This window comes from Cimex lectularius, unplaced genomic scaffold (assembly GCF_000648675.2).
Source record: "Cimex lectularius strain Harlan isolate CLEC.00 unplaced genomic scaffold, Clec_2.1 scaffold39, whole genome shotgun sequence".
NCBI classification, from domain to species: domain Eukaryota; kingdom Metazoa; phylum Arthropoda; class Insecta; order Hemiptera; family Cimicidae; genus Cimex; species Cimex lectularius.
The window spans coordinates 2,219,534-2,238,112 of record NW_019392653.1 but is presented as its reverse complement, the minus strand read 5'-3'; the positions used below and the strand labels follow the sequence as shown (position 1 = coordinate 2,238,112).

At 36.3% G+C, this 18,579-nt stretch overlaps 2 protein-coding genes across 5 annotated transcripts; one reads left to right on the top strand and one right to left on the bottom strand.

Moving 5' to 3' along the window:
• Positions 1 to 6,612: 6,612 nt before the first annotated feature.
• Positions 6,613 to 10,654, bottom strand: LOC106661223. 4 transcript variants are annotated; one of them, XM_014384483.1, is made up of 5 exons: positions 10,555 to 10,600; positions 8,616 to 8,795; positions 8,245 to 8,551; positions 7,028 to 7,432; positions 6,613 to 6,975 (listed from the first exon to the last, which is right to left on the bottom strand). In XM_014384483.1, the coding sequence occupies exons 3-5, from the start codon at positions 8,338 to 8,340 to the stop codon at positions 6,805 to 6,807; spliced, it is 672 nt and encodes a 223-aa protein (XP_014239969.1). In that variant the 5' UTR covers positions 8,341 to 8,551; positions 8,616 to 8,795; positions 10,555 to 10,600; the 3' UTR covers positions 6,613 to 6,804. The 4 variants fall into 4 exon arrangements, with proteins under 4 accessions (XP_014239969.1, XP_014239968.1, XP_014239971.1 ...); XM_014384482.2 differs by lacking the exon at positions 10,555 to 10,600 and having other exon boundaries at positions 8,245 to 8,399; positions 8,531 to 8,551; positions 8,616 to 8,775; XM_014384485.2 differs by lacking the exon at positions 10,555 to 10,600 and having other exon boundaries at positions 8,531 to 8,551; positions 8,616 to 8,773.
• Positions 10,655 to 10,821: 167 nt separating this feature from the next.
• LOC106661222 (protein Star-like) lies at positions 10,822 to 13,042 on the top strand. The gene is made up of 5 exons (XM_014384481.1): positions 10,822 to 10,982; positions 11,047 to 11,067; positions 11,198 to 11,352; positions 12,168 to 12,572; positions 12,634 to 13,042. Exons 1-5 carry the CDS (start codon positions 10,844 to 10,846, stop codon positions 12,841 to 12,843), a joined length of 930 nt encoding a protein of 309 aa, XP_014239967.1. The 5' UTR covers positions 10,822 to 10,843; the 3' UTR covers positions 12,844 to 13,042.
• Positions 13,043 to 18,579: the final 5,537 nt, after the last annotated feature.

The following is an 18,579-nucleotide window of genomic DNA, read 5'->3' as shown; positions in this document are numbered from 1 at the left end:
TTCTCCTCGTCCCTGATTTCCCGGTTTAATATTTTTTAGATCATGAAATTTTGTTTGCAGTTAGTTCATTAAATGAGGTTCACGGAGCCAATTAAAATGAACAATTAACACAATAAATAAAACAAATAGAAATATTGAAAGATAAGTGCAAACAAATTTTAATTTATTTCGAATGCATTTTAGTTGTTTATTTATATGGGTTTACTTAAATTATAAATGCCAATTATTTGAACCTTAGTTCGAATTGAGATGTTAATATTTTTATGGCAAATGATATTTAACTATACTATATCTTTTCCATTGAGTAGAAGACAGTTTCGTGTCATAAAGGACATATTTTAGGATTGAGTCACGGAAGGGTTTCAACGCGCGCTTAACTTTCTCAACACCGCAATCAATTTGTAATTGCTTTCGTACGAAAATTAACACCGCCCTTTTACCATTTAACGCCCACCCCGTCCATTAACCGCACTCTGTTTACAGCATCATTTAACTGCCGGAGTGTTTTACCCTGGCATCGCCACAAAGCGATAAACCAAGATTCAATTAAAATTCATATCGGGACTGGGAAGCGGAGAATTTTCGACGTTTCGAACAATATCTCAGCCGTTGAACACTGGTCCAACGAAGCGATTGTGATGTTAATGCACGACAGGATTGATGGCCCATTACTCACCATCTTCGGGTCATGGGTTCAGGTGGCATTCTTGAATTTATTGTGGTCAGGAATGTCCATCTCGTTACACGGGACTTTTTTTATTGTGTCCAACAACTATCCGTTAAAATTAATAAGCCGGTGGCTTTATTCGGTTAATAATTTTTTTTAAACCTAATAATTATCTACACGCGGATTTAATGGTCATGTGCAAGTAAGTAATAAAGCTGTATTGCTAACGCTGTTCGATAAAATGAATAACGTACTATTTATTATACATATTCACATTTACATGTTTTGCCGAAAAATGAGAAAATAACTATCCAACCAAAATTACATTATAATAGGACAACAACCTCTTTCTAATTGACGAATTTAAAAATATCAATGAAAATATGGATTTTATTCAGACTTAATTCATTTTTAACAGAATTTTATTGTTCCATTCTTACAGGACGACCTAAAATATCTATTGTGGAACTGTTCCTTTTGTCATGCTCAGGAACGTGCATACTTTTAGGGTTTAGAAACTTTGCTAAACCTACCTCCACTGGAAATATTCATACAAGGGGAGGCTAGGAAAAGCTCACTTAGGATCCATAAACAATTAAATTGGAAAGGAACTAAACAATTCGGGCATACAACCATAATCAACAAACTCAGACACCCATTATTAGAAATGGGGAATGATTATATGATCCCGGAAACAATCTTCATAACTTCCTATAAAGTCTCAATGGACTATAAAGGAAAGGAAGAACACAGGAGAGCATCAGATACAATGATATGGTACACAGATGGCTCCAAAACAAACGAAGGAGCCGGATCAGGCGTAAATCTTAAAAGAGGTTATACTGACAAAAAATCCTCATAAGATCAGGTAGGCAAGCAGCCATTAAAGCATTAGGATGTAAAAGAATCACATCAAAATTAGTCAGTGAATGCATCCAAAATCTCCAAAACTTGGGGAAACACAACAACCTGATGATATCTTGGGTGCCAGGGCACTCGGTAATTTTGGGTAACGAGAAAGCAGACAGACTGACCAGAAGAGGATCTGCAAGACCATACATAGGCCCCTAACCTATTCTTGGGATAACAAAAACAAATATAAAATCCTCCATCGCAGAATGGATCCAAACAAAACAAAAGGAGAAGTGGATAAACTCTAGCGGTGCTAGACATAGTGAAACAACCCTCACCAAGACTGGCAAAAACACTGCTGCAATTGGAGAGGGCTAAACTCAGAGGAGAGATAGAACTACTAACCGGCCACTGGCATCTGAGAAAACATATACACAACATGGGTATATACATCGATGATCCCATTTGCAGATTATGTAATGAGGAGGAGGAAACAGCCACTCATATCATCTTCGAATGCGAAGCAACAGCTCAATGGAGGTTTAACCTAACGTATGGAAAAAAACTTGGGGAATCAAATTGCAGCAGCAACAGTCAATGACCTAAGAAGAAGGATTGAGTCTATTGACTGAACTAAGAAACTAGGAAGGTACAATAAGCCAGAAGGCTGCAGTGCCTGGGGAATGCAAACCCTGCTTCCTGGTATCCTTTCCTACCATACCATTTAGGGTAGTTGAGCACTTTCCCGCGTTTACCTTCTCCTAGGCGAAATATAGCTGTTCTGAAAAGGCTATACCGCAATCACAAAGGATATTTCTTCCATACCAAAGTCGACAAGTATCTGTCTCTGTTTTTCTCATTTTTTTAAGAAGCTATTTAAATTGAAAATAGGAAGTAAAAACATTTTCCTTCATTTGTTTCCTGCTGAGATTTAAGTATTTAAATCTTCGGAATGATATAATGTTTCCCCCTTTGGTTACATAAACATTATTATCTGATTCCTAAAATTTAATTAAACTGTAGTTATTATATGTTCAATTTTTTTGTTCGAAAAAGCCTATTTTTGGCCTATGATATTCAATTAGCCATTATTATTTATGAGATAACTGCGTTGAACTATACGGAGAGTTGTAATAACTTATATGGAAAAATATATGGATGAACTAATATGATTTTTTAATAAACATCATTAATGAATTTTGGGTCTGCTTATTCTAATGGTGTGTTTTAAATAAAATCGCACATTGCTTGTTAGGCTCGAAATAATTTAATTCAGTCTGGTTAAATTGACGGAGCAAAGTTCTAAAGTGGATTAACTGGATGGATGAACACGCAGAATACCAATCGGCGAACCAATTAATCTTACCTTACCAGCGATAATCTGGTCTTTCAAGCACAAAAATTGCAAATCAATACTCAAAACTTCAAATGTTATTTAATAAATATTAAAATATAAGACAGAAGGTTATATGGTTGGTATGATTATTTAATAAAAGGATGTATGCAGTTGGTCCACGAAGCTGTACATATGCTCAGCTTATCTTTACCTCTGTTGACTTTTTTTATAGTTGTGCTAACAGTCTGACAGATGATCCTGTAGGAAACTTTGTACGGCTCCGTCTACTCTGCTAACTTTCCACGGCCGAAATCCTTCCAAGTGCTGTTGTACTTTTATATGTTGGAGGAGTCGGTAATATCCGATTAGTTTTTTCCTCCTCCCGTTCCCTCTTTGTTTGTCCATCTTTCCGCTCGATGTGTGTTGACTCAGTGGGAAATGAGCAAAAGCGGGCTAATCCGGCCTGTTTCCCACGGGGTCGATCACGTATGTCCACCCTCGAATGCCCCCGGTGCTCGTTGACCCGTCAAACAAAGGAGTGTTTCTTCAACTCTTATTGTGTTTGCCGAAGATGATCCTCCTTCCATTCACAGTTACGCTCGGAAGATGCACTGTGAAACCTGCGGTCTGTAATTCATGGTTTTTCAGGCAATGGACCGCATCCACGCTTCGACGACTCTGTAAACCATCAGAATGAAATCTATATAAATGAAACAGAAGCACACAAAAAAAGTCCGAGATGCCTTTGAAAGGAAATGAAAAGCAAAGAACCCTTTCAAAAACATTATTATTATTTTATATCCCTTACTTAGTTTACCTTCATGAAGTGGTTCTTGAAATCACTGAAGCACGATATCAAAAACATTGTTGAAACATAAAAAGCTATCATATTAATTAACTTTTCCATTATTAATATAACTATACCCTGACAGAGTAAATGTGTCAAACTCCTTTGGCACAAGCACAATATGTTGTTTTACCGATGGCTATATGGAAAAAGGTACAGAGGAGAATTTGGAAAAAACTCTAATGCTTAAATTCACTAGTTTCGTGGTCCGCTTGACCAATTAATATCTTTAAATTAATTAAGGTTTTTAGTTGAGAAATCCGTTTAGAAGAAAAAAGTCAGTGTCACGAGCGGGATTCGAACCCATGATCTTCGACAAGATACGCCACTGCTCTACCACTTGAACAATCGTGACCTCGATCCACTCGGACACTAACTTCCATCTCAACCCCACCTCTTGAATTTTCCCCTATTTTTGCCATTTTTCAAATGTCGTGTGCCATTTTCGACAAATACAATGGCCACGGAGAGCTTTAGTGAAGGTATACTTCATTTAAACTTATTAAATTTACTAGTTTCGTGGTCCGCTTGACCAATTAATATCTTTAAAATAATTAAGGTTTTTAGTTAATGAAATATACCTTTACTAAAGCTCTCCATGGCCATTTCATTTGTTGCCGAGAATCAAATATATTACACGACATTTGAAAAATGGCAAAAAGGAGGGAAAACTCAAAGGGTGGGGTNGTGACCTCGATCCATTCGGACACCAACTTCCTATGGGTTCGAATCCCGCTCGTGCCATTGACTTTTTTATCTCAACTAAAAACCTTAATTAATTGTAGTATATTAATTGGTCAAGCGGACCACGAAATTGTGAATTTAATGATTAAAAATGAAGTATACTTCACTAAAGCTCTCCGTGGCCATTTCGTTTGTCGTCGAGAATCCAACCTGATTACATGGCATTTGAAAAATGGCAAAAAGGAGGGAAAATTCAAAAAGTGGGGTTGAGATAGGAAGGAGTGGATCGAGGTCACGATAGCTCAAGTGGTAGAGCAGCGGCGTATCTAGCCGAAGATCGTGGGTTCGAATCGCGCTCGTGACACTTACTTTTTTTATCTCAACTAAAAGCCTTAATTAACCTAATGCTTAATAACTTACGTACGTGGACATGTACTCCATGAAAGAGTATTAGGAGTTGATAAAATAATAATAAAGCATTTCAAGGTCGAAGATAAACTTGAGTTGTTACACCAAAACCGTAATTTATTTTTACTGAAAACCAGGTCAGGTTTGATTTGAGAGAAATAAATAAGCAAAAACCGTTATTCAGAAAAGGAGCTGGTACAAATCATCGACATGATCTGAAACCTTTCAGCGGGGGAAAATAATTTAAAGAAAAAATAACCGATTATTGATTTATATAAGCTCTAATCTGCACACTTACGTACAAACACGCTTGTACGCTGTTGAGTCTATCACTTCTCGCAGTCCACCGGCAATTCCGGCTGTTGTACTTTACTTTATAAACTACCGGCAGGCCTCGAGAATCATAAACCTAGTCGAGGTCATACCTTGGTCTTAACATTCTTACAACCTTTAATATTCACAAGCGATTGATATGGTCTTAGTCGCATATTCCACAGCAGAGGCAAGAGTATTCTTCCTTGCGGACATCCTCTCGCCACCACTGTTTCTACTTTTCCGTGAAACATGGAGGCCTGCACTTTTGTGCTATTTAGAAGATTCTATCCATCTTCAGTAGAATTTATCAGTTCCTCGCTATCTGAGTGATGTAACCATTGCTTTCAAAGCTCAATCATCAAATGCTCCTTCACAACAATATCTATAAAATACTGTAAACTAGTTTGACGTTAAGTCTTCATGTAAGTCAGGAATTGCTGAACGTTAAAATTATGTGTTCTATCACCGTATAACAGTTACGCAACTCTTTAAAAGTACAACATAAAACACCATGAATTTCTTTCAAATTTCATTCTCGTCACCCTTTAAAAAAGGAATTACAAACATTTATAAAACCAATCAATGATTTTCAAACCGGAATTGAAATAATCATTGTTTATTTTTTCCCATGTTTACTAAAGTAAAGGCTATTTGAAGGGTTTGTTAAACAAAAAGTTTTTATAGAGAAAGAATTGAATGCCAAAGAAGACGTAAGGTCCATTCTTAAGGGAGGAAATAGAGAAAAAAAGAACTACAACGTGCTCTAATAGGAGATTGTCTTCTGATAAAAGAACGAAAACCCTCAAAGAAAGAAATCTTCAAACAAGAATACAAGCAATATCAAGAAATGAACTGAGCTTCCCTTGTCAAAACGTCTTTCACAGAACAGTGCATTAAGGAGCAAATCGAAATAAACAAAAGACCAATAAACCGAACCTCGGATCATTTTAGAACATTTGTATACCTAATTAGCTTTCAGATATCTCAAAAATTGAATAATAAAATAATAATACATACTATACAAAACAATAATGANTACTGAAGACAACCCCACAAACATATTGGAAAAACTTTGATATAACAAAAAATACAATATTTATAAAACAATATCTCACCAACCTTACTCTGTGAAACATCGGCTTACACTGAGCAAATCTGCCGAATGCCTAGCTGGTTCAAAGCCATCTTAATGTCCAGAGCCAACTTAATTATTTTTAATTAATATTAACAAATCATAATAATAATAATAAAAATGTTGCAATTATTTTGACACAGTGTTGTAATAAGTAGTTGAGAGTGTTAATGACTCTTTTAAAAAGGTCAAAAAATTTACTGTATAATATATCAACGTAAACTTTAAAGGATTGATACAAGAAAAATATTCTACTGCCGTCTTTAAAAGCGATCGCACTATATTACACAAATTATCTTGTAAATTAGACGTATAGATAGAAAATTATTCCCTTCATTAAAGAAAGTACATTAACGCCACAAAAGACAAGACAAAATACAAAATGTTCGTTATTTGCGAGGTTGTGAGGACATTGTTAGGGTAAAGCGTAGGGGGTTTGGTCACATAAAACAAGGGGTGGGTTGTGACGGACGTCTTAATAGAAAAGGCTTTGATCTTCTCATGACGACCCCAGACAAAAAATACTATTCGGGAAATCTGGACGTCCTTTTATCTCTGTCTCCTCACTTGTCCTTTTGTTTATACTTTCTGAAAATATCCGCCCGGACGAAATACAAGTAGATTGCGATTGACTCGACGTAATAGACAAACTCGTATAGAGTCCGTGATTCTTTCGTTAAATAATTTACTATCTCTGTCACGTCGTCCCGTGTTACGTATCTTACAAGAAGAGCCTGAAATGTGAAAATGTAAGATTTTTGATTCTGAGTGTGTTTAATTGTGTACCTTAATGTCCACTTTGCTCCACGGTGTTGTCTTGAGGGCGTTTATTTCTCTCCCGTTGATGTCCAAAACCAAAAGGTCGACGGACTTGTACCCAGCGGCGAGAAAGTAAGTGTACATTGGGTAGCAGTCAACATCGACTATTGTTTCATAAATGATCCAGTCGTCGTCGAGAAGCCGACTGCCGTAATTTGACCTTAAACCTAACGCGCCAATATACGGATATTTCTGTAGACCGAGACAGCTGGAGAATATTTTGGCCTTCCGGCCTGATTCATTAAGGCGTGGTTTCATCAACGGGTTCGCCTCGATCAGGATCACGTTCCAGTTTTTGGTTTCCTCCAGCCAAAGAGTCCTCGAGTACCTGATACCATCTCCCGCGCCAAAATCCATGAAGACACCGTTCACCTAAAACAAAGCATGGCAGTGGAAGACCGTTCTGCTTAATAGAGAAATATAATTTAAAATCACGTAAGTTCTCAATAATATCTTCATTGTAATGAAAATCTTTTATCTCTAAAATAAAGATGCTGAATTAAATTAAATATTTATTTTTATTCGATGATTAAAAAGCTTCAGTGTAGCCCAACATGTAAGGGATGGTCATATATCAAGATTGGCGTTGAAGGAAGTTGTTGGTCTGGGAGTCGTTAAAACTAACCGGCACTGGGACCGTTTAATTTCCCCACTGGAGATGGCGGAAAGCCGAAAGGCATTTGGGTCCCATCAAAAACCGTTCGAGTGTAGACGGACCCAATAATTGGTCAAGGGCCGGATCAACAATATTTTGGAGATTTAAGCATCTATACACCTATACTACCAACAGCAGAACGTCATGGTATATCTATACATTAGGTTGTTCGTTTAATGCTGTAAAACCCGCCTCTATTGAAATATTCCAAGCTGGATTTATTCAAATAATTATGAATCATATGTGTTTCATTATTACTAAATTTTAAGATATAATTAAACTGTACTAATGGTAAAAATTGCTTCATAGCTGTTAAAACAATCTGCATTTGGCAACTAATAATGACTTCTCATTGACTTTTGCTAAGCAGTACGTTTTCCAATAGCTTAAATAAGATGTAGATTTGGAAAACAAACAGCACAAAACATTAATTATTTTAAAATTTAGTTTTGATATTCTTCAATACTCGTTGATCAAGTTATTTCAAAATCTAATCATTTGTGATTTGTTAATGGCAAAATATCATTACTTTTTTTCCCATCACTCTCCATAGGAGGAAGTCAATTTTGTTTCGAATAGGTTTGTTTGTAATATGTTCGGTCGTGTCAGTCGGGTGTTTCAGCATGGTTAGCTTCAAGCTTTTAACCAGCGCCTAGTCGTCCATAAAGCGGCCGAAATGATAATCTGTAATGTTTTATTTTATTAGGTTATAAAGTTGTTTTGTAAGTAGAAATCCTTGTTTTAGCGGAATGGAAGCAATCGAAGATTTCAACAGTTGAACAGCTTCCAAGTTATTTTATAAGTTTGAAATTTACCATCTGTGAAAGTTTCTCTTCCTAGAAAGTAATTCGAGTGATTAATTATTTGTTCATTTAGTGTTTACACTGTGAAAATGTTTACCTAAAATATTATTACTGTCGAGGCTATCGTAGTCACTAAGATTAACAACAAGCAAGGAGAACGTGATGAGACCAAGGACGAACATAACAAATATTCCGACCAGACGAAGTTCAGAATTGTCATCCATCCCGGGAGTCATGAAAACAGCTGATTTTATACGAAAGAAGTACTAATGCAATACTAAAATCAGAAAGGTTCTTTCTAGATCACACTTTTTTTCTAAGGGGCCTCAGGACAATTTTATTCCATGCAGCAATCACATTGGCTGGGTTTCTAACTATTGATGTCCACTTAAAAGAAAAACGGAGCTATGGGAAATGTTAAATGGTACCCGCATCACATATGGGCCAGAGTATAAGTTGGACATGCCACTGCTCATTAGAAAATGGGCGCATCTATCCTGAGTAGGAAACAATTTGGAATTGGATACTCCGGTATCGAAATTTTTACCGATGGAAGCTGCATGGGAGGCAAAGTAGGATGTGCCTTCACAATCATTCACAAAAAATCAAACAAAATTATTAACAAGAAAAATTAAAGCTCGCACCGTGGTGCTCAATAATCAATCGGAGTTACTATTATCAGAGATCAGAGAAGAAATCAGCTGAGTACAACTGAAAACGTAAGGATAGCCGTAAGAACAGATTGTAAGATGTTTTTAGATATCTTGAGCAACCATCGAAATCACAACACCTTTGCGGAAGAAATAAGAACAACGCTGGATAATATGAGGGCTACAAAAGAGCACTCGATACATATAAGATGGATAATGGCTCATGCAGGACATCAGGGAAACGATCGGACCAACTAGCAAAGGAGGCAGCAAACAACACGGCATTGCAAGTTGTATTCAGCGCGATTCCCCTTTCTTATTTTAAGAAGAACATGGAAAAGGAATCACTACAAATTTGGGAGCAAGAAGGGAGACAAACCACAAATGGATGTGAAACAAGGAAATACTTCTCCACCATAGAATCTCATCTGAAAATGAGCACCTGCCATACTCACAAAATCACCGTGGCTTTATCAAGCCATGGAAAGCACCAGTCATATCTCACTCGATTTGGCACAATTGCACATGCGACATGCCCATGCAAAGGTGGTACACAAACATGGGAACACATTCTATTCAGTTGCTGGATGTTCTACCGAGAAAGGACATGCCTGTTTAAAGCTGTAGTATTGAGAGGGGATAGATGGCCACAACATGAAAACATTTTACCTACGGGGACCAGATACTCGCTGCCTTGCTCAAACACAATTCTCATATCGGGTGGCATTCCTACGCGCTCTCTATATGAAGAAGCTAAATTGTTGCACCCGTCAATTAGGTGGCGCACATCGAGCAATCTTTCTCTACATGCCCGACATATTGCCCGGGATTTGGCTCAAATGCGTGTCCGTGTGTCCGTATCGCTCGCCAAGCTTTAATAGGGTAAGGATGACCCTTCTTCTAGGAGTCAAGTCCTCCTAGGATCACCTATCGACAGTGCTCTTGATACGCGAGAGCCATATCTGCCGATCGGGCTAACCCACGATGCCATTTTCTTTTAATCCTGCTTTTTATTACATTCTTAACGTTAGAGGGTCGGATTGCGGTGTTTAAATCCAGTGGTTGGGACGTTCCGGCTTTAGCCACCTCGTTCGCCTTTTCGTTATTCTCCAGACCTGGGTCCGGCTACCCAGACGGCGACCACCGTTTTGCCGAGACGTTTCAGTTCATGGTATTCCACCAACAAGAGCATAACGAGAGGGTCGAAAGAGAACTTATCACGGACAACCGTAACCGCGCTGATGGAGACCAGGCAAGCAGAGCCACTACCGCCTCGAATCACCCCAAGCTTTCCAAATCGCATAAAATTCCACAGAGCAAAATCTATAGGGAAGCGGGAGCAGATTCTGTGTGGGGGGAGTGACCATGAAGTAGCGTACACCTTACCTTTACCTGAATTTTACGCGAGTTGGTCAATTTTATTATAATGGAAGGGCTTCGTATACATATAAGCATGTTTTTCATTTTGAGAGCTCGTTACCTTAAATTACATGTGATTAATGACGAGTTCGTTTAGAAAAAAAGTGGACATCAATAGTTAGAAACCCAGCCAATGTGATTGCTGCATGGAATGAAATTGTCCTGAGGCCCCTTAGAAAAAAAGTGTGATCTAGAACGAACCTTTCTGATTTTAGTATTGCATTAGAACTTCTTTCGCATAAAATCAGCTGTTTTCATGACTCCCGGGATGGATGACAATTCTGAACTTCGTCTGGTCGGAATATTTGTTATGTTCGTCCTTGGTCTCATCACGTTCTCCTTGCTTGTTGTTAATCTTAGTGACTACGATAGCCTCGACAGTAATAATATTTTAGGTAAACATTTTCACAGTGTAAACACTAAATGAACAAATAATTAATCACTCGAATTACTTTCTAGGAAGAGAAACTTTCACAGATGGTAAATTTCAAACTTATAAAATAACTTGGAAGCTGTTCAACTATTGAAATCTTCGATTGCTTCCATTCCGCTAAAACAAGGCTCTCTACATACAAAACAAATTTATAACCTAATAAAATAAAAATTACAGATTATCATTTTGGCCGCTTTATGGACGACGAAGCGCTAGTAAAAAGCTTGAAGCTAACCATGCTGAAACATCCGACTGACACGACCGAACATATTACAAACAAACCTATTCGAAGCAAAATTGACTTCCTCCTATGGAGCGTGATGGGAAAAAAAGTAATGATATTTTTCCATTAACAAATCACAAATGATTAGACTTTGAAATAACTTGATCAACGAGGATTGAAGAATATCAAAACTAAATTTTAAAATAATTAATGTTTTGTGCTGTTTGTTTTCCAAATCTACATCTTATTTAACCTATTGGAAAACGTACTGCTTAGCAAAAGTCAATGAGAAGTCATTATTAGTTCCAAAATGCAGATTGTTTTAAAAGCTTTGAAGCAATTTTTACCATTAGACCAATAGTTTATTTATATCTTAAAATTTAGTAATAATGAAACACATATGATTCATAATTATTTAAATAAATACCGCTTGGAATAATTCAATAAAGGCAGGTTTTATAGCATTAAACGAACGACCTAATGTATAGATATACCATGACGTTCTGCTGTTGGTAGTATAGGTGTATAGATGCTTAAATCTCCAAAATATTGTTGATCCGGCACTTGACCAATTATTGGGTCCGTCGACACTCGAACGGTTTTTGATGGGACCCAAATGCCTTTCGGCTTTCCGCCATCTCCAGTGGGGAAATTAAACGGTCCCAGTGCCGGTTAGTTTTAACGACTCCCAGACCAACAACTTCCTTCAACGCCAATCTTGATATATGACCATCCCTTACATGTTGGGCTACACTGAAGCTTTTTAATCATCGAATAAAAATAAATATTTAATTTAATTCAGCATCCTTATTTTAGAAATAAAAGATTTTCATTACAATGAAGATATTATTGAGAACTTACGTGATTTTAAATTATATTTCTCTATTAAGCAGAACGGTCTTCCACTGCCATGATTTGTTTTAGGTGAACGGTGTCTTCATGGATTTTGGCGCGGGAGATGGCATCAGATACTCGAGGACTCTTTGGCTGGAGGAAACCAAAAACTGGAACGGGATCCTGATCGAGGCGAACCCGTTGATGAAACCACGCCTTAATGAATCAGGCCGGAAGGCCAAAATATTCTCCAGCTGTCTCGGTCTACAGAAATATCCGTATATTGGCGCGTTAGGTTTAAGGTCAAATTACGGCAGTCGGCTTCTCGACGACGACTGGATCATTTATGAAACAATAGTCGATGTTGACTGCTACCCAATGTACACTTACTTTCTCGCCGCTGGGTACAAGTCCGTCGACCTTTTGGTTTTGGACATCAACGGGAGAGAAATAAACGCCCTCAAGACAACACCGTGGAGCAAAGTGGACATTAAGGTACACACTTTGCACAGGTAACCACACTCAAAATCAAAAATCTTACATTTTCACATTTCAGGCTCTTCTTGTAAGATACGTAACACGGGACGACGTGACAGAGATAGTAAATTATTTAACGAAAGAATCACGGATCCTATACGAGTTTGTCTATTACGTCGAGTCAATCTCAACCTACTTGTATTTCGTCCAGTCAGATATTTTCAGAAAGTATAAACAACAAGACAAGAGGGGAGACAGAGACAAAAGGACGTCCAGATTTCCCGAATAGTACTTTTTGTCAGGGGTCGTCATGAGAAGATTAAAGCCTTTTCTATTAAGACGTCATCACAACCACCCCTTGTTTTATGTGACCAAACCCTCTACGCTTTACCGTAACAATGTCCTCTCATACTCGCAAATAACAAACAATTTTTCATATTTGTATTTTACCTTGCCTTTGGTGGCGTTATTGTACTTTCTTTAATGAAGGGAATAAATTTCATTCAATACATCTAATTTACAAGATAATTTCTGTAATATAGTACGATCGCTTTTAAGGGCGGCAGGAGAATATTTTTCTTGTATCAATCCTTTAAAGTTTACGTTGATATATTATACAGTAAATTTTTTGACCTTTTTAAAAGAGTCATTATCACTCTCAACTACTTATGACAACACTATCAAAATAATTGCAACATTTTTATTATTATGATTTGTTAATATTAATTAAAAATAATTAAGTTGGCTCTGGACATAAAGATGGCTTTGAACCAGCTAGACATTCGGCAGATTTGCTCAGTGTAAGCCGATGTTTCACAGAGTAAGGTTGGTGAGATATTGTTTTATAAATATTGTATTTTTTGTTATATCAAAGTTTTTCCAATATGTTTGTGGGGTTGTTTTCAGTAAATATATTTGTTGGTTTGTGTTACCTACACTTCATTATGCCTTCATTTCTTTCATTACGGATATATTATAAACCCCGTTCAATACATCTCAATCTTCGAAAAAAAGTGAACCTTCTGTTCTCGCCTCGCCAGTTCTTCACAAGTCGCAAGTATGCACAACCGTCAAGATCCAGTTTAAGCTTTACACATGAAATCGAAAACAACAAAAAAATACCATTTTTAGATACACTCGTAATAAAACAACCAGATGGCACATTAATCGCAGATTGGTATCAAAAACCAAGAAACACAGATCGCTACCTCAACTTTACATCTCACCATCCTCTTCCTAATAAACACGGCCAAAGGGTTACTTCACAGAATGATGACCCTAAGCCATGAATCATTTCACCACAAGAACATAAAGATATACAAAAAGATCCTCCAAAACAATCTCTACCTTAAACACATCATTAACAGAATAATCAACAACTACTCAACACTAACACATTCCACTATTACTAATAATACTACATTAAGCATATCAAATACAAACAAACCAGTATACATTTCCATGCCATTTATTCAAGGCCTATCACATAAATTAAACACATTTCTCTCGTCCAATAACTTCAAAATAGATTTCAAAAATTATAAAACAATCCCAACACTTTTTTCCAAAATTAATGATCCCACAACAATAACAAATAAATCTGACGTAATCTACAAGATCAACTGTTTAAACTGTCCGGCAACTTACAGCGGTCTTACATCTCAATATCTGGACAAGAGAGTAAAGCAACATATCTATGATTGCAAAAAAACCCAAGCAAATCCTACAGCACTCGCTACCCACCACTTTGAACACCAACACAATTTCGACTTCAAAAAACCAAAAATATTACATACAGAACAAAACAAATATAAACGTAATTTCATAGAAATGATTTATATCAACCGAGATAAACACAGCATCAATTACAGAACAGATACATGTAAACTCAGTCGCAGCTACGCCAATATCATTAATCAAATTCAATATAGATAAGATACATATGTCATTACATTCCCCACATCAACTATTTTTTACATAGTCTAATTGTCCAACAATTTAGCCTTCCTTATCCTATTTATCCCTTTCTATATAATCCTGAAAGGATAATCTGGCCGAACCATTACCAACACATTGTTTCCCTTCGTCGGCTCGTTTCACCTCAAAGAAGCCGAGCCCTTATACAAAAATGTCTTTTCTATACCGACTTCCTTCTCCACCCCTTCAAAATCCAACATATATAAACATAAAAGAACAGTATCTCAACACGACACGCAAGAATGGCACAATTACACAGAAGACACACACTTTGAGTGAGGAGAAATACTTTGTTTGAATATAAAATATATTTTGCATTGTATAAATTCACTTTTTATATCCTAAATGTATTTGTTAAATGTAAACAATGTTTGTAAATCCCAGGCCCTGAAGATGGTCTCAATAAAGATCGAAACGTTGGCACTATAAAGAAAATGTTTTTCTGAAACCTACATCACACCAGACCGCATCTCACGATTTCTGAATAATTAAAAAAAATACATTTAAAAAGTATACTATTTTAAAAGACAAGAAATTGTTGTCTCGTGTCGTTCCTATGTTGGCTTCTATTGAAAAGTTTTTTTTTATTACGTATAAAATTTTATTAGGTATTTTTTACATATAAATTTTTCAAGAAACGCGTATCCGGACTAAAACACAAATAAAACTAATAAAAACTATGTATTATTTCAAAGGTTACTTGATATGTGAATAAAAGTGTTCACCTTCGTATGTGCGCTTTTTTCCGTTTTTATGGCACGGTACTAATAAAATCACAAATTTTCGGATTATCCGGATTTTCGATCAACCGGACAAATCCCCTTCCCTTTAAGTCCGGATAAACAGATTTCTACTCTAAATAGAAACTGTTATTTTGTGCTTTGTGAGAAGGTAATTTTTAGTTATGTTTAATTTCTGAAGAGAAAAAAGGGCTGGGAGGGTACGTGAGTTCCAAGGGTTTCTGGGCTACTTTGAGTACTGCTTTATTATACTGTGAACGATGTCGAAAGAAATGTTGGAAAGATAAACCTGTGTGTGCATACTCCTACAAAATTAACACCAATAATTTTTCAAAGTTCTTTGTAAAAAAAATTTTTTTTCACTTTTGTTCCACTGTTCACTCCGTGCTGATAGTGTTCAAATATCTATGAAACGACACACAAAGAAGAAATGAGGAGTAGAATTTGTAATCATTCATTTATATTTTGATTCTAAAAAATCATTTTAAAAGTTTAATATATTGTTTTTATAAAAAAGGGTATTATTTTACACAAAAGGTCCAAAACAATAAATACTATTTTAGAACTAATATGTGTAACTTCAGAACAACTAGTTATACACTGGTATATTACACTTATTTTGAATTATAATGGTTTCAAAACAGCTCACAATTAAGGTAAAAAGATGACTCTGGTATAAATGTGGTCTAAGTAGGTTAGGCTTCATGATTTGTTCTGAGGGGTGGAACATACGAAACCCAAGGAATTGAGACAGGATGATAGAATTTTACACGGTCTGCAAACAGAATGTTTGTTTGGGCGGAGTAAGTGCGGGGAAACTAAGTTAAGGTGGCCGGCGAAAGGAGGCAATTTGCCCAGAGGGGATCGCAAATACGGTTTGACAAATGCAATCCGCCGGACCCGGAAAAGGGAGGGTGCGGCAGAAAAATCTCCAGGTCCTTGGAAATATCCGGGGGATGATCGAGTTACGGCCAACGCCGAATCCTATTCTGTACGGGCAGACGGTTTTCGGTCGAGGTATCGTGTTTCAGCGAGCCCCTGTTTGCAGAACACGCTCCGACGCGCAAATAGAGCTTTGAAGACTGACTCACCGAGTTATCCAATCTGCAACGCGGGATCGCCAAATCGAATTTAATTAGGACGGCTTTAGCCCAGTCAAAAGAGTACCATTGATTTTGAACAAACTTTCCATTCATTCTTTACTTTTTAAATTAATCAGACAACTTACAGTTTGGGATAAAACTCAACAAATATAATTATTCTTCATGTGAAGGTAATATGATGAAAATACCTATAAGATGAATTCAGTAGCCTTTAGCTTGCTTAATTTTTCCTCAGAGAGCAAAAAAATATCGGCCGCAGATTCCAAAAAATATAAATTTGACGGTTTCTTAAGCACATACATGAAACCTATTGATATAGGCTAAGTCAAACAAGATGCTTGGATCTGTGCTTGGACCAATCCTCCAACTACATCTACCACTCTACTTGCATCATTTGCCGATGGTACAGCAGTGTCCTCCGAAACCGATCTTAAAGTTGATTCGGAAGACCTGCATAAATATACCTCTTTATATCAATTGTTATTTCTGTTGATTGTATTAAAAGTCAACTATTATACATAACCACATGCACTAAGTTTAATCTAATAGACTTATAGACTGAAAAAATGCCAAAATATAAGATAGTAAGTTCCAACAATATACATAACTGAGTACTCTTAATTATATCGAACATTTGGCTGTTTCTGGCCATTCATAGCAACGCCGCAGAACATAATTTTTATGCCTTATCTGTTAGACCTACAGCTTGTAGGGTGATTCCTACTACGAATAGTACTTAGTATTTATATACTAAATATTCTGTCATCGACGATATACTAAAATCACACACATTCACGCTTATAAATACATTTTAAAGAAACAGTTACCACAAACTATATTTTTCACCAACCTTTTATATAATTCATGTCCCGTGGGCAGGCGCCAATTTTTCAATTATCGTATCCAATTGGACCAAAAAATTCTGTCAACTTCAAAGTTGAATTAGGATAGTGGAATACTTATTATAAATCTTAACATGCGCCCGACCTCCTTATGTTTCTAAGACTTTTTGTCTTAATTTGAATTCATTTCGTATGTTGTAAGACCGACAATATTTTCTACTAATACAATCATGTCAACAATCTACAACCAAACACAGTATAAATCAGCCAATTATCAACAATAAATCAACCAATGTGGTTTTTTTCACAGTTTATAGGTATTAATGGGAAAGTGGCTGAACTAATAATTTATAACCACTTGGTGCTCAGGCACTAAATTAAAGGGTTGATTACTGTTCGGTAAGATTCCATAACCATTTGCAACGGACGTAAAGTATTAAAATTCCAGCCGGGAGCGTCGATGTCCGCAACGGTTTACGCGTTGACTCGGCGCTCATCACTGTAAGTTAAAGGTCCCTGGTTCGAATCCAGCGGCCCTGCATGCGAACCCGACATACTTTCAAATGGTCTTTCTTTCAAAAACACCGGCGCCCAGATGGTGATATAACCCTCGGGGGAAAACACGTAACTCCTACGTATGTATAATTTTATCATATGTATACTTTAACAAATAAACCAATTTGTTTTGTTCTATTTCACTTAGTGTATCTTTTATTGTTGCAATAACTGTACATATTTTATTATTTAAGTTGATATAAAAGTAAATGGGTTCTGGTCTTAAAACTTTCAGTGTTTTGTCTGTTAAATCAGCATTGAATAAAAAACTAATATATTTTTTTTGTATTCTACAGTCTATGGAGGTTATTATAGAATTTTTCTTTTCGTTTTTCATACCTACATTTATTAGTTTTTTGGGTAATTAGTTTTATAGAATAATTTATTAATTATAATTAATAATTAATAATTTAGAGAGAGAGAGAGAGAGAGAGAGAGAGAGAGAGATAGAGAGAGAGAGANGATGCTAGAAATATAATAAATAATAGCAAAATAATAGAATTAGTATTAATTGATTTTAGCAGTATCTTCAACAGAGCACATCAGGCATTATTACTTACAATACCTAAAGAACAGAATTTATCAACATAAATATACAGTGCAAAATAGTAAAAACAATGAAACTGCCTTGGCACAACATGCAGATGTTGAAGGTCATACATTTTTATTTGATGATGTTAGTATTGTTACAAAGGAACGAAATAGTAAAAAACGAAAGTTTCTGGAGGCCCTTTAGATAAAAAAAGATAAACTGTGTTAATTACCGTCGAGACTGTGATATGATAAGTGATTGCTATTTTAATTTGTA